This window comes from Hippocampus zosterae, chromosome 1 (assembly GCF_025434085.1).
Source record: "Hippocampus zosterae strain Florida chromosome 1, ASM2543408v3, whole genome shotgun sequence".
Taxonomy (NCBI): domain Eukaryota; kingdom Metazoa; phylum Chordata; class Actinopteri; order Syngnathiformes; family Syngnathidae; genus Hippocampus; species Hippocampus zosterae.
The window spans coordinates 6425203-6452392 of NC_067451.1; the positions used below are offsets into that span (position 1 = coordinate 6425203).

Consider the following 27190-nt stretch of genomic DNA (forward strand, 5'->3'; position numbering starts at 1 on the left):
AGAGTTAACATGTTTTTGCTCCCTTTACCAGGTTTATTTCAGCCAAGTCGTCATCCGTGGAAGAAGAGGATGTGGATGTAGCTCGCGAACGGGAGCGGGTGTACGCCGGGAAGGCCCAGAATGACCTTTTGAGGATCTATGATTTGACAAAGGTGTTGTATATGTTCTTACAATGTTGTCTTTTCTGGTGTTTATGCATCCCTAATATGGCTGCTTTACACTTCAATTTTAGACTTCCTCTGTATTTTCAGTTAGAGCTTTTTGAGCCTTTTTGGGGAGCTCTACGAATGATCGCCATCCCAACGAAATGTTAAAATTGCTAAGGAAGACCCTATGGAGCCAACATGGTTACTTCAAACCAAAATGGCAAACTCCTGTCTCTCTTCAGTTTTAGCATCTGGAGACTTTTTTTGTGGGTCTACAAATGACTGAAAAGCCTGTTAACTATCATGTTGCTCAGTCAAACTGTTGCGTTTACGACAGAGGGACAGATGCAAAATGGCCACTTTGAACCGAAATGGCAGCCTTCCTGTCCCTTTTGACTCACCACTTCTTGAGACTTTTTTTATGGCGTTGCTCTCATGATAGAAATGCCTACCAAATTACAAGTCGCTAAGTCAAACTGGCTTTGAAGGCAAGTTTTTTTTTTTTTTTAATTTGAGAATCTGGGACGGTTCCAGATTGACTTCTTCAAATCAAAATGGCAAACTCCCTGTGTCATTTCAATCAATGGATTATTGACAGTATTTTTGTGGGTCTGGTCTTTGTGGGAATTGACCAAATTTGAGTTTACTCAGTCATAATTGCTACGTCAAACTGGTTTTGGGTGTAGATTTTTTTTCACCACTTTGTGAATGTTGTCTAGATGGCAGACCTCTCCTGTCTTTTGAGCAAGCTTTTTTTTCATCAGTTTTAGATGGTGGTAACTTTCAAATTTGGTCCTAGTGTAACAAAATATTTTGGACAAATTTGGGAGTGAAATGACTGGCTTTCCCTGCGTCTCCTCATGGTACACAGACCAAGTTTCGATCTTGTTTTTTTTTCTACCAACTAGATTCCATCGTGTCCCCTCACTTGCCTCCACTGACGAAACACACAGCCCTCGGATGGCAACAGCTGCCTCTATGCTTCACTCGTGGCGTGATTATGCTTTAATTGCCCTCCATCCTCGTCATACGTCGCACTTTGATGGCGCGTTAGCAATGTGAGCGCCGAGATTAAAAAGTAGCACGTGTCTGACGTGAATTGATTGGAGGTGCCAGATGGCGCTGGAAGAAGTTTGTTCGGATGGTGTTCATCAAATCACGGCCGCCGCGCAACTAGACGCCAGGCCTCTGTTAACTCATTCACTCCCAAAGACGTTTTTAACGTCTTTTCAGACTTGGTCCAGAATTGGCTGGTACTGAATGAGTTAATTGCGCCTTCATTGTCAATGGAGTAGAACCACACCAGAAAATATTGAAATAAAATATATTTTCAATGTCTCGATTTAAAAAGAAAGTGGCTTTTATTTCAATATCGTGGCCTACAGTTAAATAAATCACTTTAGACGGCGTATAGTGTCGATAAAACGATGTATAATTGTTTCTCTATTAAGCACTTTGATCAAATTAGATTTCATGGACTATAACGTGTTTTTCAGCAAAAGTCAATTTGAGCAACCCATTGGCGTTGATTTGCAACTTGTTGGTTAATGTTAATATAAATGTGTTCGTGTGCGTGTGTGTGTGTGTGTGTGTGTGTGTGCGTGTGTGTGTGTGTCTATTATGATAGATGCCGTATCCTCTGTGCACTGAACGTATTTGAAATATTATTCAAGCGACTATGTGATGAAGGTGTCCTTGACCCCACCGAGCTGCCATTAATTGTTCCAAACACTCTCCGCTGTTTTACCGCCTCCACTCTTCCCTGCTGCTCTTTATTTTTATTATTTTTTTTTTCACGCTCTTATTGTTAGCAACCTCATTGGTTCGCCGGCTGTGCTCCCTGCAGGTGTATCCGGGGAAGCGTATCCCCGCCGTGGACCGGCTATGTGTGGGCGTACCTACAGCTGAGGTGAGCCGAATGCTGCCGTGTGTCATGATTGCATTTGCATTGGCGAGTTTTTGTTTTATTAATAGAAAAAGAAAAATTGAATACTTGTCGTCACTTGACATGTATTGCTATCATTTTATTTACTGCTAATGGCTATTAACTACAGGCCGGCTAACAACCACTGATGACAACGAATGTCCACTAATGACTTCTATTTGCTGTCGCGATTTGCACAGCAGCGACTGTACTTGTGACGTCACTTCCAGAAGATGATATCGCCCAACATAGTTGTCCCCTGAGATTGATGAATGATTCTGTGCCATTTTTATTCCACAAACGCCGTATTAGTCAGAGTACTGTGTTTTGAGTGGTGCTGGCGCACTAGCAAAAGAAAATTTGGCTTTAGTTCCTCTTCAGAGACAGAGAAAGCGGGTCTTATACGTCTCCTGCATGAATAACATTCAAAGAATCTACTTGTAGTCATCAGCGTCACGTCCGTCGCGATTACACATGCTAGCTTTCCGCGTAATCTCAAATGTTGACAGGCGGCCGGGATTGGACGCATCAATCCCCGCTGCCGCTGTTTACCGAGTGTCGCCGTGTAAATGCCAACTCGGTATTGGGATTCACAGCGGGCCACCACACATTTCCATGCATTATTTACACGCAGCTTAGCCCGTCTCCTACACGTTCCCGAGGACCGGTTGTGAGATGCATCAGTGGCGGAAATCAAAAATTGATGGGGGATGTAGGTGCTAGGACCCCGCAGAACCCCCATCTGATGCCACAGTCCCCTGTGTCGGCCATGTTGACTCAGTGTCTCTTGTTATGTTTGTGTATTTCTCACTGTGCTACAAAGATGCGGGTCTTTTCCCATTCGACTTTCTCAAGTGAGTCTACTTGTTGAACAATATTACTGCATGTAAAATCCTTCAAAATTCTTCCTTGTCCTTAAAATTTCCTTTCCAAAAAAATCTAATGTCGATAAAATTCTCAACATTTCTTGAAAATTCTTAAAAATTTGTGAAAGTTGTTAAAAAATCCTTAGCCCTACAAGTCCATTTTTTGCTAAAATTGAAAAACTTAAGGTTTTTGTTTACCATTCTATCCAGCTGCTGTCTGTTTTTATGGAAATTTAATGATTGTGTGATATTTTGTAAAATCCTTCTAAAATTCATAATGCCATTGTTGTCTGACTTTTTTTTCCCAACTTACAAAGTCATTCTTACGTCAATATGTACATAACATAAATAAAAAGCCAACATAAAACATGAAAATAAAATTACTGGACCCTCTTTCTGATATTGTTGTAAAAGTCTTAAATGCTTTTTAAAATTGACGCAAGTGGGTCCCGTTGTGCAATTGGATATTTCACGAGCCATATTCCCACATAGTCTTCGCTTTTCAGTCCCTGTTCACACCAACATTGTTGAGTCGGAATGTGAGTCATTCCTAGCCTTCCTTGCTCCATTAGTGCTTCGGCTTGCTGGGAATCAACGGGGCCGGGAAGACGACTACCTTTAAGATGCTGACTGGCGACATCCCAGCTTCCAGTGGCGAGGCCTTCCTCAATGGATACAGGTGAGCCGCTAAATTTGAAAATCAGAATCGCATTATGGCGCCTTATTCTTCGGAGTGTGGAAAATAGTAAAAGAATCAAGAGTATTCATTAAAACCATATATGAAGAGATGTATAGAGTTTAGGAAATTTAACAAAAGGCCACTGATCATGAATGACGTCTTTTAATTGTCTTTGCTGACAAAAAAAAACCAATTCTTAATATGCCTTATCATCTCAGCTGTGGTTGAAAATGCTCTCTCTGTGTGTCAGCATTAGGACGGAAATGAGCGCTGTGCACCAGAACATGGGCTACTGCCCCCAGTTTGATGCCATCAATGACCTGCTGACAGGCCGAGAGCATCTGGAGTTCTACGCCAGGCTACGAGGGGTTCCGGAAAAGGAGGTTGCAATGGTAAGCGTACACACGGCAACTTGTTTGTTCGTATGAAGGAAGTCCAAAGAAAAGCTTCGGCCGAGTCAAGATACAGTATGCCAAAGTTACTTCTTCGATCTTGGAAAAATATGAGATGTTCTAAATTTTGTAAGTTTAAGTCAAAGTTAGCACATTGTCTCTGTAAATCATTTTGACATTAATTTTGTATTTTTGACAAGGCTTGTGATTGTCTTGTATTCAACTGTTCTCATAATTATGCATGTCCCCATGACTACAGTTTTGTCAAAAGTGTGTGTGTGTATCTGTGTGTGTGTGTGTGTGCGTGTGTGCGTGTGTGTGTGTACCTGTCAAAAAGGTGGCTGAGTGGGGCATTCAGAAATTGGGTCTGGTGAAGTATGCCACCAAGCCGGCTGGCACCTACAGCGGAGGCAACAAGCGCAAACTTTCCACCGCCATCGCCTTGATCGGCTGTCCCCCGCTCATCTTCCTGGTGAGCGCAGAACAAATCCACAAGAAGGCAGCATACATGTTGGAATTAACACCCAAAAGCTCAAAGGTTTTGCGACTTAGCATTTTGTAAATGCGGGGAAAATTTGGTGACTTTGAAGGAACAAATGAAATGGCCCACATTCAAGCCAAAATGGCATCTTCTTCTGTCTTTTCTGGCATGGCCTTTTGAAAGTTTTTTGTGGGTCTCTATATGATTGAGATGCCTTCCAAAATTTCCGTTAAGGCAACTTACCTTTAGGGACTTCATATTCCAAACAAAAATCACCAGAAAGACTGGAAATAGTAAACATTAGATTAAAACGGCCAATTTGAGCCAAAATCACATCCTTTGTGTTTTGTCTGCCGTTGCTTTTTTTCAGACTTTTTTGTCGGTCTCCATAACTTCATGTTTCGAAACTAATCTGTTTTTTCACTGCTGGACATTTTTTGACCTATTTTATTCATCCTAGAAGATGGAACTAAGCCAAAAGGGCGGCTTTTGTCTTTTTGGCCATTGGAGATTCTGGAGATTTTTTTGTGGGAGTAGTCAAGACAGACCTACCTACCAAATTGCATGACACAAAGTCGATTTGGCTTTGGGAGCTGATTTATTGAATACTAGAGGGCAGTACTGAGTCAAAATGGCTCCTTCAAACCAAAATCACAGGATTCAAGTGTGTTTTTGGTGGGTCTACCCATGATACAATGGAGAAACCTACCTACCTTTTTGGGAATACTAACTGGAGGACGGTATCTATCCACATCATCTGCTTCAAACCAAAATATTAGATTTTGTGTCCCTTTTCTGGCTAATCTTTTTCAAAATGAACACAGCAAGCAACACAGCAAATATTTTGGCAGGACGAGCCGACCACTGGGATGGACCCCAAAGCCCGGCGCTTCTTGTGGGACTGCATCCTGAGCGTGGTCAAGGAGGGACGCTCTGTCATTCTCACCTCACACAGGTGAACCATTCATTGTCCTAAAAAGAAAATTGAATAATGAATAAGAAATTCAAAAAAAATTTTTGTTTGTTTGTTTTTTGTGTATTGCGCAAGCAGTATGGAGGAGTGTGAAGCGCTGTGCACACGCATGGCCATCATGGTAAACGGACATTTCAAATGTCTTGGCAGCATCCAGCATCTGAAGAGCAGGTCAGTGATGACTGAAGATTTTTTTTTTCCTCAAAGAAGTAAGACTTGAATTTATAAAATGGCTCGCTTTCCTCCCAAAAATAAAATTAAAAAAAAGATTTTGCTGGAAAAGTTTTTTTTTGAAAATTCTGATGAAATTATGAATTGACTTCTAATAGGATTTTTTTGGAATGTGTGTGTCTATATAAAATTATGACTTTTTCTTCAGGGAGTACATTAATCCATTCGAAAATGTTTTTTGAAATTCAAGTTACCATTGTGAGTTTACTCAAACAAGCATACAATGCCTCTTGTCGGATATGTTCTGCCCTTGTTGCAGTTGAACAAAAAAGGATTAAATTCACAGACACAATAAATACACACTAGTTGAAGAGGCTGCCCCCTCGTCCCCCTCCCCTAAAATTAAATAAATAAAAATACTGGAGGCAAGCTCCATTCCATTCACGTGGCAATAAATGTTCCTATTTGTTTCGACATCTTGACTGTGCTTGCCAAAGTGGGAGCAGGCAGACGTTTTAGCGGCCCTGCCTTGCATCGTCGTGTCCATTTGGAGCCGTAAAGTGCGTTTACGACACGACTGCAATTTTGCACACTTTTTACACGGGGTTGTAAACGTGTTCCTTAATGTATCTTTTGTTCCCGCGCCATCCTCAAACCCGCTAGCCCCTTCGTGATATCCCGCCAGCGTCATCGACATCCATTTAGCTATTTATTTATTTATTGCAACCCGCCACGTGGCGAATAATTCCTAATTAAGCATTGCTATCTCCTCGCCGTGATTAATGTTTCATGAGGCGTGGCAGCCCATTAATGAGCGGAAAAGGCAATTAGGGACGAGGTCGCGTCTGTTGTGGCTCACCGCATTCCGCGTCACAACCAGGTGAAAGCCATTTGTCCGTCCAATTGGATCCTCTCATTGACCCATATTGTGTTCAAATTCGAAGCACTTTTCAATCATCATTTAACCCTGGAGAACTCAAGAACCGTTTTCTTCTTTGGAAAATGATGAATTTTACATTAAATGCCTGCTATATGTTCACTGAACACCAAGATATGTTTTTTTCGAATATTTAATGCTTTAATCCTAATTTAGGATTAGGGCCAAATTTGACCCTTTGGGATTTAAGGGTAGCATTTGAGTAGCAGAATTTATCGGGGTTAAATTTGACCCCGTGGGTTGTCCAGGGTTGAAATACTGTTGCCAGATTTTCAGCCGGTATTGTGTTTTTCTTCAATGTAGTTTCATCACTGTTATACCAAAAATCGGACAATTATACCATTATACCAAAAATCGTCCGATTCTGCAAAATTCCTAAAAGTTCTTCATCAAACTCATGTCCAACTTTTTTTTTCAGTATTGACAAAAGTTGTTAGTTCGTGTCAGAATGTTCATGTAATTTCATGTCTTAACGGTTGTCCGATTTTCTTTTTTTTTTTTTTTTTAATAAAACCGAACAATTTCAGTAGGCCCTCTTTTCCAATATTTTTGTGAGGTTAAAATAAAATTTTTATCTGACTCACTTTTAAGTAAAATTGATACCTTTCTAGTGGCCCCCACCATCCAATACTTTATAAAATTCTTTAATTCCTACAATTTGCTCATTAGTGTCACATTTTGTTAATTCGTTGAAAAGATTTAGAGGGCCGTTTTATAGATTATTACCTAAAATTATTTTTAAATTCTCAAACGAACCGTTTTATTTTTTGTACAGAGGAAAAAAAATGCACTTGGTTGTTACTAGATACTGTATAGTATGTCATCACTATTTAAAAGTCTTCCAATTGAACCTATTTTACTGGGCCGTCTCATTTTCCAATATTTCATAAAATTCCAATTGCTACGTCTATTCATTACTCCCGTGTGTGTTTTGCGATATTTCTTAAAACTGCCAAAACGATCTCCATGTGAAATGAGCTTCTGCCCTCGGTTGGGGTTGCATGCATTCACGTGAGCCAACCTCAATGCTTCCATCTCGTTGCCTCCAGCACAGTAGAGAATCACTGCGGGAGGCAACGCTCACATCTTGCCCCCTGCCACTCCTCAGTCGGAACGCATGCCCACCCTCCCCCGAATACACTTCATTCCGACATTCGTGCCAGTGCTTGTTTGCTGTCTTCTTTATCCGTGTCATCAAATTATGGGAACTTTTTTTTTTTTACAATCTTCAAAAATTCTTTAAAATTCAGGAACTAGAGTTGAAATATTTTTTTATGTAAATTAATAAAAATATTATTTTTTGTGGTGAAATTGTACAGTTCTAGTGGTTCCTCATCAATTTTTTTTTTTTTGTGGTGGGGGTAAAATTCTTAGTATTTTTTCATAATTCTTAGCAATGAGTCCAATTGTAAAAAGACGCGGATGGCCATTGCAGGTTCGGCGACGGCTACACGGTGACGGTTCGCGTGGGTGGCCACCCTCCGCTCCTGAAGCCAGTCGAGGACTTTGTGGAGCAGACGTTCCCCGGAAGTGTCCTGAAGGAGAAGCACCACAACACCCTTCAATACCAGATGCCGGCTGGCCAAGGGGCACTGGCGCACATCTTCCGACAATTCACCGACCAGCGGAGCACACTGTGTGTGGATGACTACTCCGTGTCGCAGACCACCCTAGACCAGGTACAGCCTCGGAAATGACCAAAGTCAGAAAACATCATGAATAAAAAGTGACTTTAACCCCAGGCATATTCCTACACATATTCATGTCTTGAAAATGATCCAAATGGCCATGTCACAAAAAGCTGTAGCGTTCCTGCTTCATCTCTGAAAACAGAGTCAGCAAATCTTAAAGTGACAAGACAATTTCAGCCTTCACAGACAATGAAATTTGCTTACGTTTACCAGACATGTTTTCAGACCTTGTGCTCGGGACTGCGCCGTGCCTCCTGAAGTCCAGCATGGTACGAGTCGATCAGTAGCATTGCTAAACAACGGAGGCTTTACTTTTTGTTCATAAGCAATGTCGCATCGCAGCGGCAGTTAGCTACCAATGTTGCGTTGTAACGAAGGCCATTTCACTATTTTGTGGGGAAAATCTGGTCGTTATCATGAAGTTTACGTTACAAAGGTGTTCGTTGTCAGCAAAATCGGCAAATAGAAACTGATGTGAAGTCGGGACTTTGAAAAGTGAATGTTTTAGAGGTGAAAAAGTAAACGCTGTTCGACTGTACCAATTATTAAATAAATTACCGTACTGAAATGTGGAATGTCTTTAATAATAAAAATTAAGACTGAAAACGGCATGCTGGTTTTCTCCACTCCTGACCAATGAGGACCCCATGCTGAGTTTGCCTATCAACCCAGCAGGCCCTGAATCGATCCGAAGCCACGGGCGACATTTGTTTTAGCCGAACCAGAATGCGGCGGCAATCAGGCACTCAGTGGCGAGTGTGCCCGCCCTTTGGAGGCTGCTATTAGCTCAGCAGCAGACTCCGATTGGCAGCTGCCAAGCCAAGATGACCACTGAGGGGTCACCAGAGGTCATCGGTCCCATCTGTAGGCTCTTGGAGAAGTGTGTTCAAACAAACGGCCTTTTCCATCATAAAAAGAAAAACAATAAATTATAACATAAGAACATAAGAAACCCTTTATTTGTCTCACAATGGAGAAATTCCCAATTTACAGCATCAAAATTATGAAAGGGAGAAAGTAGAAGACAAAAAGTATATCAGGAAATATAAAATATGAAATATAAATATAAATGTAAAAAAATATATATATAAGGGGGGGTGAGTTCAGGTTTTCAGGACCGTCTATTCAATCGCCTGACAGCAGTCGGCAGGAACGAGCGGCGATACCTCTCCTTCTTGCAGCGCGGCTGTATCAGTCTCTGGCTGAAAGAGCTGCCGAGTGCTGTCAGGATGGCCTGGAGGGGGAAAATATTTCATAATTATCTATATTCCTGAATTACTCTTTTCTAAATGTCAACGATTTCACCACACTGCAGCACACTGAAGTAACATCACTCATATTAAAAAACAAACCATCACTGAATTAATTATACTTAGCTTTTGCTTTCATTTCTGATGTGTCCTTTATGTCAGCCATCAAGTGTTTAAAGACATCCTCCTGGTAAATGACAATGGAGATAATGTGTCTGGTTTTATTGGATTGAACTGCACCATTTAATACAGTGTATCACAGTATTCTGTTGGTTCCTTTGCAGCACCTGGTGGACATTGGCGTTAGCGCCCTTGAGTGGTTTCAATCCTATTTAGCTGAGAGAACCTTTTGTGTGAGTCTTGGTTGCGCTGAGGCACGAACTGCTCCACTGTCATGTGGTGTTCCACAGGGCTCAATTCTGGGGCCTCTGCTGGTCTCGGTGTATCTGCTCCCTTTTCTTTCCATCTTAAGAAAACATGGTATTATCTTCCACTACTATGCAGATGACTGTCAGATCTGTGTCTCGCTGAGCAAAAAAGATGTTTTCTCATTGAGGCCACTTTTATCCTGTCCAGAGGAAATCAAGACCTAGATGGCACTGAATTTCTTGAATTTCAATGAAAAGAAGACAGAATTTATGGTTTCTGGTCCCACTTGCCCTTATCGATCCCATTCTGTGGACTTGGGCCCCCTGGATCCTTATCTTAAGTCAACAGTCTTGAACTTGGGTCCTAAACAAGACAGTCATTTTATATTAGACTGGCAAATTGGTTCCATTATTAAATCCAACTTATTTCATATTCGGCAGCTGGCTAAAATAAAGCCTCTCCTTTCTCAAGAGCACTTTGAAACATTAATTCATGCTTTTGTCAGATCTTGGCTGGATTACTGTAATGCATTTTACTTTGGAGTAGGAAAATCCTCCATGAAGCATCTCCAGTTGGTCCACAATGCTGCTGCTCGCCTCTTGACTTTTACTCGTAAGAGGGAGCATATAACTCCTTCTCTGTCGTCCCATCACTTGCTTCCTATACTGGACCAGGCACTATTAGAGGTACCGAAAACTAAACCGAGGCTCAGAGGAGATCGAGACTGTACCGTTGCTGTCCCGTTACTCTTTAGAATTACCACCCACTGAACATTCGTCAAGCCCTCTCCCTGTCCATCTTTAAAGCTTGTCTTAAAACTAATTTTTATTCTATTTTTATTCTTTGGCTTTTGACTTGGAATGAGACTTGATTTTTAGTTTTACTGTTTTGTGATTTCAACTGTCTTTGTTGTGTATTTATTATTTTACCGTTTGTAGTTGTATGAATTATTTTTGCTCTGTGTACAGCACTTTGTATACAGCGGGGTTATTTTAAAGTGCTCTATATACAGTTGAGTTGAGGGTTGAGCGAAACTTCTATTCAAAAACATGAGATGTTATGTAAACAAATGATGTCCATGTGAGATGTGGAGGATGGCCTCGACAGTCACCTCTCAGCTGGTGATTGATCAAGAGGCTCCTTGACCTGGTGTAAAATTCCGAATTCACACTGCAATTAATATCGATCCACGTGGCCCGAGGCTCCGGCGGCAAAGAGCAAAGTGGCTGTTTGAAAGGAAAATGGCCCAATCTGAAGTGCTGTTGGGGCGTTAGCTTGTCAAGTCATTGCTGCCACTTTTATATGTGCACACATTTGCAACCAAGACCGCATCGTCCATGACTTCCTTTTATTCAACACTCCCGAGCATTACTTTCTTTGAGATAGAATTGTGGGAGAGACTTCTATTTCCTTTTTTTTTTTCTTGTAAAAAAAACTTTGATTTTTAAAAACGAGCGACATTTCAAGTCAGCATGGCTTTACTTGCTTGTTGTGTTTGGCCTATCATAACTTTCTGGATTACTAACAGTGCTGCCACGTTGTAAGATTCCAATTTTTTTTTATTTGTGGAACACATGGAGATTGAATCATGGGTGGAATTTCAAGTCACTTGGACTTTTTTTTTTTTTGTGAATATGTTTGGCCAATTATAACTTTCTTTTTAAAGAGCAATCATTACCATGTGGTGAAAATGTCTTTTTTTTCTTGTGGAAGACTTTGATATGGCATTGTGTGAGAAATTTCAAGTTAGTATGACTCTTTGTGGGGTGTTTGATCAACCAAAGGAATTTGAAGTTTTAATAACCGCACTCTTGCTTGGTTAAATGTCACATTGCTGTCTTGTAGAGGACTTTGATATGGAATAGTGTGACAAATTTCAAGACGGTGTGGCTTTTCTGTTGAGGTGCTTGGCCAATTATTATTTAAGGGGGTGATCACAGCGACTGAATGTGGCAAACTGCCATGTTGTTGTTTTTTTAAGAGGACATTGAAAAGAACAGTGAGAAATTTCAAGTAATTTTTGTTCAGCTGAATTACTAGGAGAACATTGAAAACAAATCAAATGAGAAATTTCAGGTCAGCATGACCGTTCTCGGCGATTTGTGGGGCCTATTGTTACCTTCTTGATTGATAATGGTGCTGATGTGTGGCGAAATTCCATATATTTTTTCGGGGGGGGGGTTGTGGAGGACTTTGGTCATTGACTAGTTTGAGAAATTTCAAGTCAACATGACATTTTTGATGAGACATTTTGCGTATCCGAACTTTCTGGATTAATAGCAGCGAATCCCACGTGGTGGAAGTTTATTTTTACATCACCTCCGTGCATCAAGACAAAAGGCTCAAACCCTGACGTACGCATCCCTTCATACTCCTTTTTTTCTGTTTTCTCCCGCAGGTCTTTGTGAATTTTGCGAGCCGGCAGCATGGTGAGGACGACCCTCAGAGCTACGATAACTCGGTGGACACCTCCGACGAGCTCCCGATGCAGTCGCCTAAGACGTCCCCGGGGTCCTACAAGGTCTAGCGCCCCGTAAATCAAAAAAAAAAAAAACTTGCACATTGCACAGAACTGCGGATCAACCATATCGTTATTTATGTTTACATATAAATCTGTACTGCATTTTATTGTCTATCTTGAATCTACTTCCTGACTATCGCTTGATTAAACTTGAATTTGCAAAAAAACAAAAACATTCTGTTGGCTAGTGTAATAAAGGATGCCAGCACATCAGTACTATACCTAAGTACAAAGACATTGTTTTTTTTTATTTACATCAGTGTTTTTTTGGTGCGTTTTATACTGCGGTTATTCGCCTGAAATTACAGTATTTGCTCATTCTAGTGTCACTACAGCGTGTTTGTCCGCCAGTTAAAATGTTACGATTATGGATTGAATGACTTATTCCAAGAGGTATAAAAGATGCTGCGAACCGTGCCGCACATAACGACTGACAAGACCGACTGCTTGAGCGCACGGTGACTTAAGAAGCCGGTGGTCTTATTGACGACCATCTCGGGAATGAGGACTAGAGAGTGTTAAGTGAGAATTAAAATTCTGAAAAGTGCTCCCTGGCTGAAGCCGTTAAGCCCGCCGCTGATCGATTGGCGTCTGGATGCAACAAAGCAGGTGATGCACACATTTTGTGTGAGCTCAATTAAGAGAGCGTATTATTTGGAGGTATTTGGCAGGCTGCTGAAATTTTGAAGGTCGGCTTTTTTTTTCGGTGCCGTTTGTGTCCTGCAGCAGATTGCTCCTGATTCAGCAAAGGGTAGTAAACGTTTTTTTGTTGTTGTTGTTCTTATCTGCAGGACGATGCTCAATTCCAGCTTTAAACAGTGCTCCTTTTTGTATTTCGCTCATGCTTAACATCAAAGGACATTTTACTATATTTAAAGCTGAGGTTTTGGGAGAAATTCTAAGGGGAGAATTTTTTTTCCTCATTATGCTAAAATCAGAATGTGGCAATCATTTTTTGTCTTAAAGGAATACACGTTTTATTAATGACAATAGCATCTGTGTTTTCAAGAAAAAAAGTTGTCATCTTTACAAGAACAAAGATGTACCATATTTTCCGCACTATAAGGCGCACCTAAAAGCATTCACTTTCCTCAAAAGCCGACAGTTCGCCTTACGATCCGATGCGCCTTATATATGGATCAATATTCTGATTTCTTGGACCTAGTATTTTAAAGGTTCTGTCAAGTGCTTTGGTACAGCTGTAGCGGTTATGAAAGCTCGATATAAGTAAAGCCTTATTGTATTGTATCCCCTTTAACATAGCTCCATCTAGTGGATGCGTACACAACTGCAGCCACTATTATAGCTTCTATTCTATGCACCTTATAAAATATATTTAAAAAAAAATAAAATATTATAGTGAAGTCAAAGTTTAATGAGGAGCACTTTTAAAATAAAAATTCCTTCTCATAACACAGTAAAGCCCCCACATTTTCGCTGTTGATTCGTCAATTCGCTGCAATGCCGCTGATTTTTGCTCAGGCCAAAGCCATGTCTCTCGAAAATCTGGCTTTGTTGTTATCTAGTGACATCTTGGTTAAAGTGAGGGGAGGAGCTTTACATAGTGCTGCTTTTGCTTTTCTGTCACACTCTTTTGTGTGGGTCACATTCTACCACTTTTCCATCCCCCAATGAATGAAAAGGGTTCACTGCATTCCACTTTTTATTCAGGAAAAGACGCCTTTGTTGCAAAAATTGTGTGCCGCAATCGTGGGTCCTTTAAAAATCTCTTTACACAGACTTTCCAATATCATTTGAAGACAAAATAGTTTTTTTTCTATTAGTTTTGGGTTATTTCTACCTGAAACAAAAACAAAACAAATATGAGTAATGGGCAGTCAAAGAACGAGTCCATTTTTGGGACACCGCGTTGTCTTTATTTACAGTTCACGTGGAGCTCATAACAATGACAGACGAACGCATCTGCTCGAGCCCCTGCAACCAGCCTGCTGGCTCATAAAAAGCCTGTCCAAATGAATAATGGGGTGCCCTCACAGGCTGTGCCAGAGCAGGTAAGTGAAGGCCGCCGCACAGCTGCCAGGTGCGCCACCAGGTATTGAAGAAACCAAAACGCTGTAAACGCCGTGAATGGGGAACCAAATCTGATTGGAAAGACAAATTGGTAGCGGTGTGTATGACTTTGCTGACAGGTATACCGTCCAATGACATGAACAGTAACTGAAATTGAATTGAGGGTACAGCTAAACGATGTTTGGTTTGTACCTTTTTCAGAATCAAAACCAAAAAGTGCATGTCCTTGCCACAGATTTTGCCATGATGCCATCCGCTCGTAGTGACTGGGTTTCCCTGATGAGGACCAACAGATCCTCCAAGGCTTGGATACCATCTGCTCTTAGGCTACTCGACATCTGAACCACTGTTTTAAAATGAATTGCTTTTCCTTCTGTTACATCCGACATGTGATGGAGATTTTTTAAAATTTATTGCATCACTTTTATCTCAGGGATTTAGTTTATTCAGTGCAACCTATCACGTGATACCACCGGTATTTTTATGACCTGTAATTAGAACGCCCACTAATTGCGTGAGCTGTGCCTGAAAATCTGACCAATGATGATTTGGGCATTTTCCGAACCAAAAAAGCTCCAGTGTATGAGGTTCTGTCCTTGGGTGACAATCCCTCGTAGTTCATGGTTAACACTGAGCAAATCTATCCGCATGAGAGCCCTCAGAGATTAGATCCATCCTGGCAAAGGCCTGCCCCAAACCCTCCTGCGCAGCTCACGAGTCAGGCCCCGCACAGACTTCTGGATGCACCCACCACTCCACCCCACAACTCTCCGCTTGTCCAATTGAATCTGATGTCTGTGCTCAGATGAGAGAGACGGTGATGTTAAATGCAGGATTTTCACTTCATGCCGGAAAGTCACGAAACAGTTTTTGCTCTTGTGTGCCCCAGGGAGTTCAGAATTCTTTTAGTTGCTGTAATTCCATCAGTCAGCGCAATGTCCAATATAATTTTAAAGACAAAAAAAATGCTTTAAAACTAGAAAGTAGGTGTTAGGGGTTAGGTTGTGTTATGTTCAGAGGTTCTTGAGTAGGGTTAGATTTTGGGGTCAGGTTTCGGACCTTAGGGCTAGAGGTTAGTATTTGGTTAGGGGTTAAAATTGGGTTTGTGTTTGAAATTAGAATTAGGGTTATAGGTGAGAGTTACAGCTCTAATTGATAAGGGTTTATGCAATGATGACATTTCTCAGCTCGAAAGCAGATGCAAAAAGTCTGTTGCAATGCACCCCACCACCGGCAGGACAGCCAGTGAGGTCGAAAGGGACGTGACCTCTTGGTATGTGCAATCTGCTACTAGGGAAGACTCGGCTATGCGCCATATTACCACGCCAAATAATGAGGGTCACTCATGGGACGGGTATCGCTGTGATGCACAGGTGGCGGGTGCCCTGAGTGACCCGTCCACCTTCAGTAAGATGGAGTTGCAGGACCACACAGTCAGGGGGGCAGTGTGTGTGTGTGTGTGTGTCAGGTGGGGTGGTGGGGCTTTGTATTTATATCCACCACCATTGGCAAGGTCACTGTCTTAATTCGGCGCAATTATGGTTCAAGGATGGGGCTAGCCATGTAGCCAGCTAGCAAGCGTAAAGGTGCGAAAACGTGTTGACCCCGAAGCCTTCAAAAATTGTTACGCTAACACGTAGCCTCGTAGCATCACAGTGCAAGGATAAGGGTGGTAATGTGACATAACCAGGAAAATGCCAAAACATTCCAAAACCTTGAAAGGATTCAAAAAATAATAACAGTAACATGCAATTATCACAACTCAAGATTAGGTACCAAAAACGTTTTATTTTTGTTTTTTAAAGCTTTCAAGGTACATCAAAGTTTCTAGCAAATTTCTGATTGTGCCACACACTTACTCTTGTGTGGCAATGTTAAGTGGCTTCATATTAGCCTACCAGTAATTATTTTTTTCAAGGTTTTAAGGAACAGGCAAGGACAAGAACAAGCCACTGTGGTGCCCGCCTTTCAGCATGGCGCCCAAGGGCCACATGACTGACATTTCCAAAGACTTCTGGAACCACAGCTGGAAGCGAAGAGCTGCCGGAAATCCAGCCGCGTTGCCAGAATCCCACCTCGGAATCTCATGCTGCAGAACCGCGTGAATGTGCACGAGCGTGTGGAGGGGATGGATCATCTGTTGCTGGGCTGCCCTCCAGTGGCCCCTTTTGCATCATCATGGTGAGGACTCAGGCCACGCAGTATGATTGGGCATGATTTAAGATGCTCATAAAATGCTCATTTATTTACCTTTTTATGTTTAATGACAGCTGGCAGCCGGTTAGTAAACTTAAGGTTTATAGAAGCGACTTTATTGCTAAAATCTGCTATTGTCATTCTCTTATTGACCAAAACAAAGTCAACACTGGATTGATATATAATGTCATTGAAGGGGACAGTACAACATAATATTAGCATAAAATAATAATAGCATTGATGCTAGCACTAATACAACGCAAGAGGTGTCCTGGCTTGTCAAGTTGAAGGTACCAAAGCAGGACTTACTAAATTGTTTTTGGACTAGCATCAATGGCAACATTATGCCCAACTTTTTATCCATTAGTATTGGTAGACTAACCAGGGAACAACTTAAATCAGCTGTCAAATGTACTGCCTGCCCGCCAGAACCGGCCCGTCAGTGGGTCCAATCGTTTCCCTCCACAATCCATAACTTTGCTGTCCGCTAAACTCTATCGTTTAACCAGCCATATCTCTTAAAGTGTAGGTGCAGAGTTGCGAGTGTCATTATGGATTGTAAGAATGGGTGTTGAATAAAATGATGCTCATGGGATGTTATGTGGAAAATGGCAGGGCGGTTTCATTGAGGCAACATTAAAACCGCGAGCGAGCGAGCGGACTTGATGCCGCGCGGAGGCCTGCGCGTAACTATAATATTTTATAAACAAGACATCAAAGGCGCTTTTATCACGACGCAAGGCCACAACGATAGGGAGACAAACAGGAGGAAGGTCTATATTTTGCAAGCAGCTCTGCAATTTGAATTTCCTTTTAGTAATTTTTGACTGAATTGTTGAAACGACTTTAAGACAGATGAAAAGAACTGCGATCATTGCAGTTATTATTATTATTATTATTATTATTATTATTATTATTATTATTATTATTATTATTATTGTTATTATTATTACTATTATTAGTGGGTGACACGGCGGGCGGCTGGTTGGCACGTCAGCCTCATAGTGCAGAAGTACAGGGTTCGATTCCGGCTCCGGACTTCTAGTGTGGGGTTTGCATGTTCTCCTCATGCCTCTGTGGCTTTTCTCTGGGTCCACTGGTTTCCTCCCACATTCCAAAAATATGCATGACAGGTTAATGGAAGGTCCTCAACTGTCCCTTGGTATGATTATGAGAATGGTTGTTCGTCTCTGTGTGCCCCGGAAACCCGTTCAGTCCTTTATTATTATGATAATAATTGTTATAATTATTAATATAATAATTATTGTTATTCTATTTATTATTTATGCTTTTCGTTTGACTCGAACGTAAAATTCTATTCTTCTCTTGGTAAAGTGGCAAACTACTACCCTTAGGGGGCAGCAAATAATCTTGCTGAAGATAAGCCAACACCAACTTTAGCAGAAGAAACCCATTTGTTGTACACGTCACCGGAAGTGACACTCAAGCTTCCGTGTAAGCGGTGTTTGCAAACTGAGCGTGTTTGATATTTTTGTTGTATTTTCACCTAAAATGCTCAAAAAGAAGTCAAGTGGCAGCGGAAAGAAAAGGAAAAACGCTCCGTCTGAGGAGCGGCATCGAAGCACTAAGCGCAGAAGCGCAGAAAGCAACGTAGTGGTGAGACATTGTACATATTTGGCGTCAAGGTATTCGCGGTGCATTTATGGGCAATCTGTACATTATAACACCAGTGAATTCCATACATATTCTTGTTGGAATATGAAGACGTTGGACGGTTGCGTTTGACAAGGTTGGCGTCGCTTGCAGGACGAGCTTGCCGACCCGGAACTGGACAGGGTTGGCAGTGACATCGAGGAAGGGGGTCTCGACCTCGGGGTGCCGTTCAAGCCCATCACCGCATACGTAAGCGACAAGAGGGAGATGCTGGAGCAGTGCTTCGGCGTCCTGGGTGAGAAGAAGCTCCGCAGGATGCTGCCAGAGCAATTCAAGGTAAACGAGCACACACTGTGCAATAAAGAGCTGGTTTTTCTTTTACATTTATTTTCAAAAACGTCTACATCACACCATTGTTCCCCAGGATTGTGGCTTGGAGGAGATCCGAAAAATGTGCTGGGAACAACTGGAACCAATCTCTGAGAGAAACATCATGCAGATCTTGTCTGGTAGCATAAACACGTCAAGTGTCTTGTCACGGTGTACCTTACGATCCAAACGCTTGTTGTCTTGTAGGGAAGGAAGTGACTAAAGACGAAGACACAAGCCAACGTCCACAACAGGCCTTGGAGAAACAGTGAGTTCCTTTGCCAAAAGTGTCTCATAATCATTGTCTTAGTTTCCTATTTTTCGTATTCCTATTTCGTTATTCGTCCCACTGTGTCGTCCTGAAAAGGGCAAGAAATTGTGTGTGCTGGTGAAAATTGATGCAGTTTTACAGTGCCATCAGCATGGATCCAATGATGCCTACAACCTTTCTTTGCTGTAGTTATGAACATTATTATTGTCTCCATTAATCATTTTTTTAAAAGATTTATCTTAGTTGTGCTATTGTGGCAACTAATTCTCTTTTTACGGGAGAACTTCAATGTGTCCTATTTTCTACCAATAATTATTATTTTGTCCCGCAATTTACTAATTTTAATTTTTTGTTTTGGGCTCCTTCATTTTTATTGCTCACATTAATGTCATAATTTCAGAACACAAATAGTCCCTTGGAGGTTTTAAAGGTTGCTCGTTAAGCATTGTTGTTATTTTTTTATTATTATTATTATTATTCTGGCACCTAAGTGGTCTTTTGGCATCCATCTGTTGAAGGAAAGACAACAGCGTGGATTCCACAGCATCCATCAAAGAGACGGAAAATATGAACAAGCCCCAGCAAGGTAAGCTGTCTACCAAATAAAAAGAATATGAACATTGACCTTCAAAATCCTCGGTATTAATGATAACACTTATACTGTACCTTTTATACAATTCAAACTGGCCACTTGGGGATAAATTTAAGTCTGTGAAGCAGAACAAACGGCCTATGAGCCCATCCATCCATCAATCGGCGGTGCGTTTGTTTTTATTTTTTACTTTTTATTTGATCCGAGACTTAATTTTCCCTGGCAAAGAAGAAGCATCCTGATCCAGGAGAAGAACAAGTCCGCAAGATGAATTTACGTGTGCATCTTTACTTACCGTGCTATCCAAGTTAAGGTATCGTGATTTAATGTGCTTTTTAAAATGATAACCTTCTGAGTGTGGTTGATGATGCGAAATATTTTTAAATCTTTGATGTTTTGAGATTACATTTTCACGCCCATGTAACAACTGAGAATGTTCTGACTTGAACCCTGTTGAGATTGTAACTTTAAAACAATGTCGTTTGTCAAATGCCCAGGATTCATCATTTCAAGCTTCTTCCACCATTAATTTGACCTTGAACATGCACAACTCAATCGAAAGTTGTCGTTAGTCTTTTCGATAATAATAATGTGTTTCCACAAGTGTGCCACCTCACGTATTACTAGTATGTCACTGCGAAGGTTTTGCTAGAAAGCAAAAGCCTACGAGAACAACTTGATCTTTTTTTGGCCTTCATCAGAGGCCCTTTAAATGGCAGCAGCTGTGTGTCGACTCAGTGCAAGTTTGAATGTGTGCCGGTCGAGAGAGGGTGTGCACACTTGTGCAAACCCATCATATCCTCTGTTTATTCTTTTTCATTTTTTTCTCCTTGATTTGAGTTGTGCAGCTTATAAGTAATGGTGGAAAAGGTTCGGAAATGATTCACAAAAATCTGGAATTTGAACACGGGCATGTGTAAACCTTTCGTATCATTGTGTGATCGCGGTTTTCATTTCGGGGGCGTATTGATACGTCGATGAAATGTTTGATTATATTTTTACGTTTTAGTGATTTGATTCTTTTCGCACAATGTTGCCACTTTAACCCGGCTTATTTGACAGAGGGCGGCTCGACCGAGGAAAGCGACGTCCTTAGCATCAACGCCGGCGACAGCGACATCGACGCACCAAAAGATGAGGCAACGGTCAAGATGGCGGACGGCAGCGGGGGCGAACGGCCGAAGCCCACCGAGCCCGAAAAGGACTTCCAAAGCGCCATCGACCAAAGTGTCAGTGAGATCCTAGCGCCAGCGGATGAGGTGGCGGCCGCCGTCCAGCAGCGGGATGTTGCCGCCGTGCCGTGTCAGCCCTCACTTCAGCAGCTGGAGCTTCTGGAGCTGGAGATGAGGGCCCGCGCCATCAAGGCCCTCATGAAGGCCAGTCACAGGAAAGTGCCGTAGAGACGTCAAACGTCACAACCGTCATTTGAGTTGGTGTTGTCTTGAATGCCAACGTCAAAACGAAGCCAGTGTGAAGTGTGTTTTCCTGTATGTGCACTAGGTGGCAGTGTTACTCTGCCTTTCCAGTCATGCTTGGATATTGACTTGAAGGTGGTCTCTTTTTTAAGTGTTCCCTCCCAACTATGTTTTTTAGGATACATTTCTAAATGATTTATGGAACCAGAAAGGATACGATAGTGACTACCATTATTGCAGTTTTCCTGTATTATTGTAACAATCCAAGTTGCTTTAATAACATTTTTTAAACTCAATTACATATCCATGTTAATGAATGTATCTATATTTTTTGCATTATTGTGTTAAAAGCACAGTAATAAATGCTTCAGAACAACATCATTACTTGTGTAGTATTTAAACAGTACAAGTTACATTCATACTTTAGTAACATCGCTAATAACACTGAAGGCGATTTATTTGAGAATAGAATTACAATACAGACTGCAATGAACAATTTTTTCAATGATTATTTAATCAGACAATAATTCTCAGATTAATCAATTAATCAGATTTGAAAAAATAGGTGTCCATCTATCCATCCGTTATCCGAACCGCTTATCGTCACACATCCCTTTATTTGAAAAAAGAAAAAAAATGTTACTTCAACGTTGCAGTGTGGAAAATATACAAACATAAAATGATTATGATTGAGTTATTCATTTGTTCTATAGCAACCATCTGAAAATTGCAACAAAAAAAGTTGATTTATATAGATTGAACTTGCGTGATGTATGCTGTCGATTATAACTCCATTGTCACATTTTACGCTTCAGAATGCGCTGCACATTTTCAAGGGGAGACGGGTCTGGACTGCAGGCAGGCCAGTCTCGTACTGGTGCTCTTTTTCTCTGAAGCCACGCTGTTGTCACAGCTGCAGAATGTTCATGATAAAAATCAAAATGAACCAAAAATAATCATAAAAATATATAAAGGTATATACTGTATATATACAGTATATGTATATATATATATACAGTATATGTATATATATATATATATATATATATATATATATATATATATGTGTGTGTGTGTGTTTCAAATGTGTCTCTTGTCTTTAAATTTCCTGTGCGTTATTTTTCCACAACATGAAACTGAATGTACGCAATGACTGTGTCTGACAGGCAATAAATAACTCAGTGTCTCAGGGGCCACATTTCATTTTGTGACGGGTGGTGTTTTTCTTATCGAAGTCCAAGACCACTTGCTCACTGCTTTAATTAAATCCTGCAACAGTGGCCAAGTAAAGCAAATGTAAGTTCATTTCTTGAAGAATGAGCTTCCCCCTCTACCTCACCACCCCCCAAGCCCCCACTCAACACTGCAACCTATCAACTTGTGCACTGAAAGGGCAGGCGCATTAACACAATCAAACAAGCATTCAAATTCCGCCGAGCATCTGAGACACCATTGAGGAAAAATGCTTTTGAATGATATCAAGAGACGACAGGAAAGATGGATGCGCTCGTGATCAAATCAAACATCGTGTATTGCATCAAAGCCCACACTCTTCGCATGCGGCAACATGACCGACAAAGCCCGCTTTGAATTCCCTTTACGGAGTATTTAAGGTTAAATTTTAATCGATGGGTTTAGACTGAGGATCGAGGCAGTAAGAGGTTTGGTGGTATGATTTAGGTGATTTCGATTCAGAGGTAGCTAGGAGTAGGCGTTTGCGTTAAAGTTAGCATTGGGTTAATAGTTACGAGTTATGCTAAGAGTTCAGATGAGTGTTCATGTGTGTTAGGGCAGTGTTTTTCAACCCCTGTGTCGCGGCACACCAGTGTGCCGCAAGACATTGTCAGGTGTGCCGCGGGAAAATATTCAATTTTTATGCCTGTGCAGTCTATCGCCCAGAGTGTAGTACCCTCGCATACCGCTAGGGAGCAGCAACAGCTAGCCAATTGCCTTGCGTTTACACGAGAGACGAGTGAATTTGTGACGCATGAATGCAGGACGACGGTTAAACAATAAATATGAAAGCTGAGAAAATACGTTTTTCTCTGAGTCCAATTCAAGCTGTTACAATGTCATTCTTCAATGTTAAAAACGATTATAGTAATAATATAACACGTTCATTATTCAAATAAGCAGGGTCCCCCCCCCCCCCCCCCACATTTTTAGCTAGTGGTGTGCCGCGAGATTTTAACAATGAAAGAAGTGTACCTTGGCTCAAAAAAGTTTGAAAAACACTGTGTTAGGGTATTGGTCCCAATTCCAAATTGTACAACCTTAAAGGCATATCATCACTGATGTTTGAAGTTTCTAACATAGACTTCTGGGGGTTGGTATAATGTCCTGCCAAGTTATGTAGCCACGTAGGAACAGGTTTCACCGGGACAAATCGGTGCCAGTTAAGTTTGTTTCACTACTCGCATCCTGCAAAAACTCCCCACCACAAACAAGCGTTCGGTTGCGATGACGACGAGCCGAAATGTCAGCGTCAAATTCATTTGCCCGGCGAGTGGTGTTAATGTGGAAACAAACTATTTGTCAGGAGCTAAAGACTTTGCCGCACCGACAACAATTTCTGCGGATTTAAACAAGTTGAGCCGAAGTGACTCACGCATTAATCAATCCAGCAAATTTGCCGCAAGACTTAAAATTTGTGTCCCTCCCCCCTCCCCCAACGCAAGTAAAGGTCAGGTGAAAGTGATGAGTCACTTCGAAAGTTGCCATCCGAGAAGCAAAAGATCCATCATGTGTCAAGCCCAACATATTTGTGGCAAGGATCCAATATTGATAACCTTAACCTCATCTTATTTGGAGGTGACTCATTAGGCGCGGGAGTAATGATACGTCACGGAAGGCAATCAGGCTCGGTGAGTGATGGACTGCAGGGCCGCTGATGATGCTCATCCTGTTTCCAAGTAAATCAGCAGAGTTTGAACAAAGTTCGACCATTTTCAGGTTTACTGCACTGTGAGCCAGAACAAGTCAGCAATAGTCAAGGTAGGACATGCGTGCGGGTAGTCTCATTCAACCAGGTTATTCCTTTCTCAGGATATTGAATCGATCACAATGGCTCCGGTTGTCTCAGAAGACGTTTGGCCTCTCATCGGAGCGGGCGTCATCAATTCACGCAACGAGACTTGGTTTGGACAGACCAGACTGAGTTGGTGTGGAAAAGCTAAATATTGATTAAGCTTGAAGTTGGAGGTGCGCCACACCACTGGAAATGGTATCACTCTTTTGGGGGTGCTTGGATATTTGCTTGTGATGCAGTTTTAAATTGAACATCCCCAACGGGTAATTGCAGGTTAAGGATGGAGAATGGTTCTGTTCGGATGATGATTAAGTTTTCGAGTAGACTTGGAGATTTGGTCTTGGGGTTAAGTGTTAGGGTTTAGAGTTCAAGGTTAACTGTTGGGGTGAGACGTTTGGGTCATGATGTGACATTCGCGTTGGCATTAATGTTTAATGTGAGGCGTTAAAGTGAAGTGTGCGGTTAGTGACTGACAGAGATTAGGGTGAAGAGTGCAGAGTTATTGTCCAAGGCCAAGTCATTAGGATTCGGTTGGGGTTAGATATTAGCTTATCAGCTTTTGATATTTGGGTTAGGTGATAAGATAAGATAAGATATCCTTTATTTGTCCCACACTGGGGAAATTTACAGCCTCCAGCAGCAAGAATGTGGGTAGAAAGAAATAAGCTCATCTTAGAACTCATTTTGATCCTCTGGCTTTTGACTCTGGCGGGCCAGTGGGCGAGGGGTTAGCGCATCGACCTCACAGTGCAGAGGTTGTGGGTTCGACCCCGGCTCTGACCTTCCGGTGTGGAGTTCTCATGTTCTCCCCATGCCTGCGTGGGTTTTCTCCGGGTAGCTGTACTCCAGTTTCCTCCCACATTCCAAAAAACATGCATGGTTAATGGAACACTCTAAATTGTCCTGAGATGTGAGTTTGAGCGCGGATGGATGTTCGTGTCTGTGTGCCCTGTGATTGGCTGGCAACCAGTTCAGGGTTTGCCGGTCTACTCCCTGACAACAGCTGGGATAGGCTGCAGCACGCCCTGCGACCCTTGTGAGGATAAAGCGGCTCAGAAGATGGATGGATGGATGGCTTTTGGCTCAGCATGATACTTGATTTGAAGTTTGACTGTTTATGTGCTTTCGACTGTCTTGATTATTAATTTATTGTTTGTAGTTGTATGAATTCTTTTTTGTCCATGTACAGCGCTTTGTATGCAGTGGTGGTTGTTCTAAATCAGTGGTCACCAACATGGTGCCCGCGGGCACCAGGTAGCCCGTGAAGACCACTTGAGTAGCCCGCCAGTGCCTGGACATTGTGATTTGCTAGTAGAAATTATGATTTAAAAATGCAAACATTGGCAGTACTGTGAGACATTTCGAAACACGATCAAAGTCTGACAATTTAAATCATCAAGTATTAAAAATAACCCATCCTCATATTATTGAAGGTATTTTGGACAAATATGTTATTTCAGACGTGTATCAATTTGGTAGCCCTTCACACAATCTGTACACATGAAGTTGCTCTCACCCTCAAAAATGTTGGTGACACCTGTTCTAAATTGTCCCATAAATGCAGTTGAGTTGGGTTTAGAGGTTAATGTAGTGTGAGGGTTGTTCGGCTATGGTTTGAGGTCGTGTCTTGGGGTTTGGTCTTAGAGGGCACGGTTCTGTTCAAATGTGTGGCGTTACGATCAAGGGAGGGTTAGGATTGGGCTCGCAAGAAATATCTGAATAAATAAACCTTGCCTATAATCGGCCCAAATTGAGTTTGGCATGGAATCGTCGCCCGCACGGCGCGCCAAACGGATGCGCGAGTGTCCGCTTCTGCAAATGGGCTTATGTTAAAGGGAGCGTTCCCATGGTTACGCAGCGACTGCTTCAATGCCGCTCTCCGGGGAGTATCCATGAAGCACCGGCGCTGGGCGGGAAACGATTGCGGGGCGGTGGCGGCGGGTTGGCGAGCCACGAGTGTTGGCTTAAAACTCAAACGGGGAAGTCGAGGCAAGACTTAAGGAGAAGTCATTCATCTTCGTTGGTGTCGTCCCCTGCGGTTAAATGCCTCACTTTAGTATCCAGTATGCCTTACAGCTGTTAGGAGCACATCATGTTGTACCTTGTCAATCAAAACTGTAAACACAACATTGCACCCCACACTTTTCATAAAGCCTTCGTTAATTCTATCCATTGGGAGTCGTTACGGAACTCTTTGGCGTCGCATTCATTTCCGACACATCACCGCCTGCCGGAGAACTTAATAAAGGCGCCTATTGAAATGTCATACCTGTTTACTGGTGAATGTGTTTTATATTCTACATGTCTCAATCTATTAGCAAAAGACTTTGTGATAAGAAATGGCCTGCTCAGTGGAGCTCGACCACTTTCTGGCTTTCGTTTTTTTTGTATCGGGTGCTAGCTTCTCCCGCTCCTTTGTGCCTTGACAAACTTTTCAGTTTTTATGGAGAAAGAATATCAGCGTGGTTGTCCAACCGAGGCTTTCATCCCACTTTCAGTTTCTGCGTGGAACCTTCTTGCTGACAAATATGTACACTTTCACATAAAACAGCAGAATAAGGGCTGTTCGCAAAGGGAAGTTATTGTTGGCTCTCGGTGTTCAAATGCGGAAAAGCTGATCGCATTGTTGACCAAAACGGTGGCTTCGATACCCGTCGAGAACATCACATCAGTGTGGTTGACCAAAAAAATGTGCTTTATCCACCTTTGACTTTTTACACAGAATGACATCTTGATTTTTGGACAAAAAACTTGCCATTTAGTCCTTCCTTTTAGTTTTTTGTTAAAAAATAAAATAAAATTAGGAGTCTGCAAGACAAGTAGCATTGAAGACCACAAACCAACACGCCCATTGATCACATTCACACAATTGTCCAGTTTTGCCAGGACAGGCAATTACTCACAACAGCAGCTATCCCCCAATAAACTATAGACATACATCATCTAGAAGAAACACATTTATCACAGGGTAGCAAGAAAGGAGGACGTGTTGCGTCATAGCGCTGATTGGATCTCGGGAGAAGGCCTCGAAAGTTCCAAATCATTCGTTCTTTGTAAATGAAAGCAGGCAGGTGCTATTATTTGCTGCGAGCCATTCAATTTCTTTTTAAAAAAGACCCCTTTTGCTTTATTCGCGGCATCAATGGTGATCTTAATAACGGCGTCCACGAAGTCATACCCGTTCCGAGCACCCAAAATCGGAACAATGGGGCCAATTTCCAGCTTTCTTTCGCCTCTTAGAGCAGTAATTCTCAAAGTGACTCCCTTGAGTGGT

General features: G+C 41.8%; 3 protein-coding genes across 4 annotated transcripts in view; 2 read left to right on the forward strand and 1 right to left on the reverse strand.

Annotated features, from left to right (window-relative positions):
- Nucleotides 1-12610, forward strand: part of LOC127605330 (phospholipid-transporting ATPase ABCA1-like) — a 70997-nt gene extending 58387 nt beyond the window's left edge. The window contains exons 42-50 of the mRNA XM_052072741.1: nt 32-152; nt 1993-2055; nt 3509-3615; nt 3866-4007; nt 4345-4479; nt 5340-5443; nt 5540-5632; nt 8005-8248; nt 12278-12610. Coding sequence (XP_051928701.1) covers nt 32-152; nt 1993-2055; nt 3509-3615; nt 3866-4007; nt 4345-4479; nt 5340-5443; nt 5540-5632; nt 8005-8248; nt 12278-12406 — 1138 coding nt within the window. The 3' untranslated portion in view covers nt 12407-12610. The remainder of the gene's footprint in view (nt 1-31; nt 153-1992; nt 2056-3508; nt 3616-3865; nt 4008-4344; nt 4480-5339; nt 5444-5539; nt 5633-8004; nt 8249-12277) is intronic.
- mfsd8 (major facilitator superfamily domain containing 8) overlaps nt 1-27190 on the reverse strand; it is a 375281-nt gene that overhangs the window by 169660 nt on the left and 178431 nt on the right. The gene's annotated exons all lie outside the window — the stretch shown is intronic.
- Nucleotides 18042-21209, forward strand: LOC127605259 (caspase activity and apoptosis inhibitor 1). Of its 2 annotated transcripts, none has more exons than XM_052072713.1 (6): nt 18042-18244; nt 18395-18577; nt 18666-18750; nt 18818-18878; nt 19400-19467; nt 20536-21204. In XM_052072713.1, the coding sequence occupies exons 1-6, from the start codon at nt 18140-18142 to the stop codon at nt 20871-20873; spliced, it is 840 nt and encodes a 279-aa protein (XP_051928673.1). In that variant the 5' UTR covers nt 18042-18139; the 3' UTR covers nt 20874-21204. The 2 variants fall into 2 exon arrangements, with proteins under 2 accessions (XP_051928673.1, XP_051928674.1); XM_052072714.1 differs by having other exon boundaries at nt 18081-18244; nt 18378-18577; nt 20536-21209.

Coding starts and splice junctions, on each gene's coding strand:
- LOC127605259 (XM_052072713.1), top strand. CDS start 18,140: ATGCTCAAAAAGAAGTCAAGTGGCAGCGGAAAGAAAAGGAAAAACGCT. Junction 18,245..18,394: donor GCGCAGAAAGCAACGTAGTG/GTGAGACATTGT, acceptor CGTCGCTTGCAG/GACGAGCTTGCCGACCCGGA. Junction 19,468..20,535: donor TATGAACAAGCCCCAGCAAG/GTAAGCTGTCTA, acceptor CTTATTTGACAG/AGGGCGGCTCGACCGAGGAA.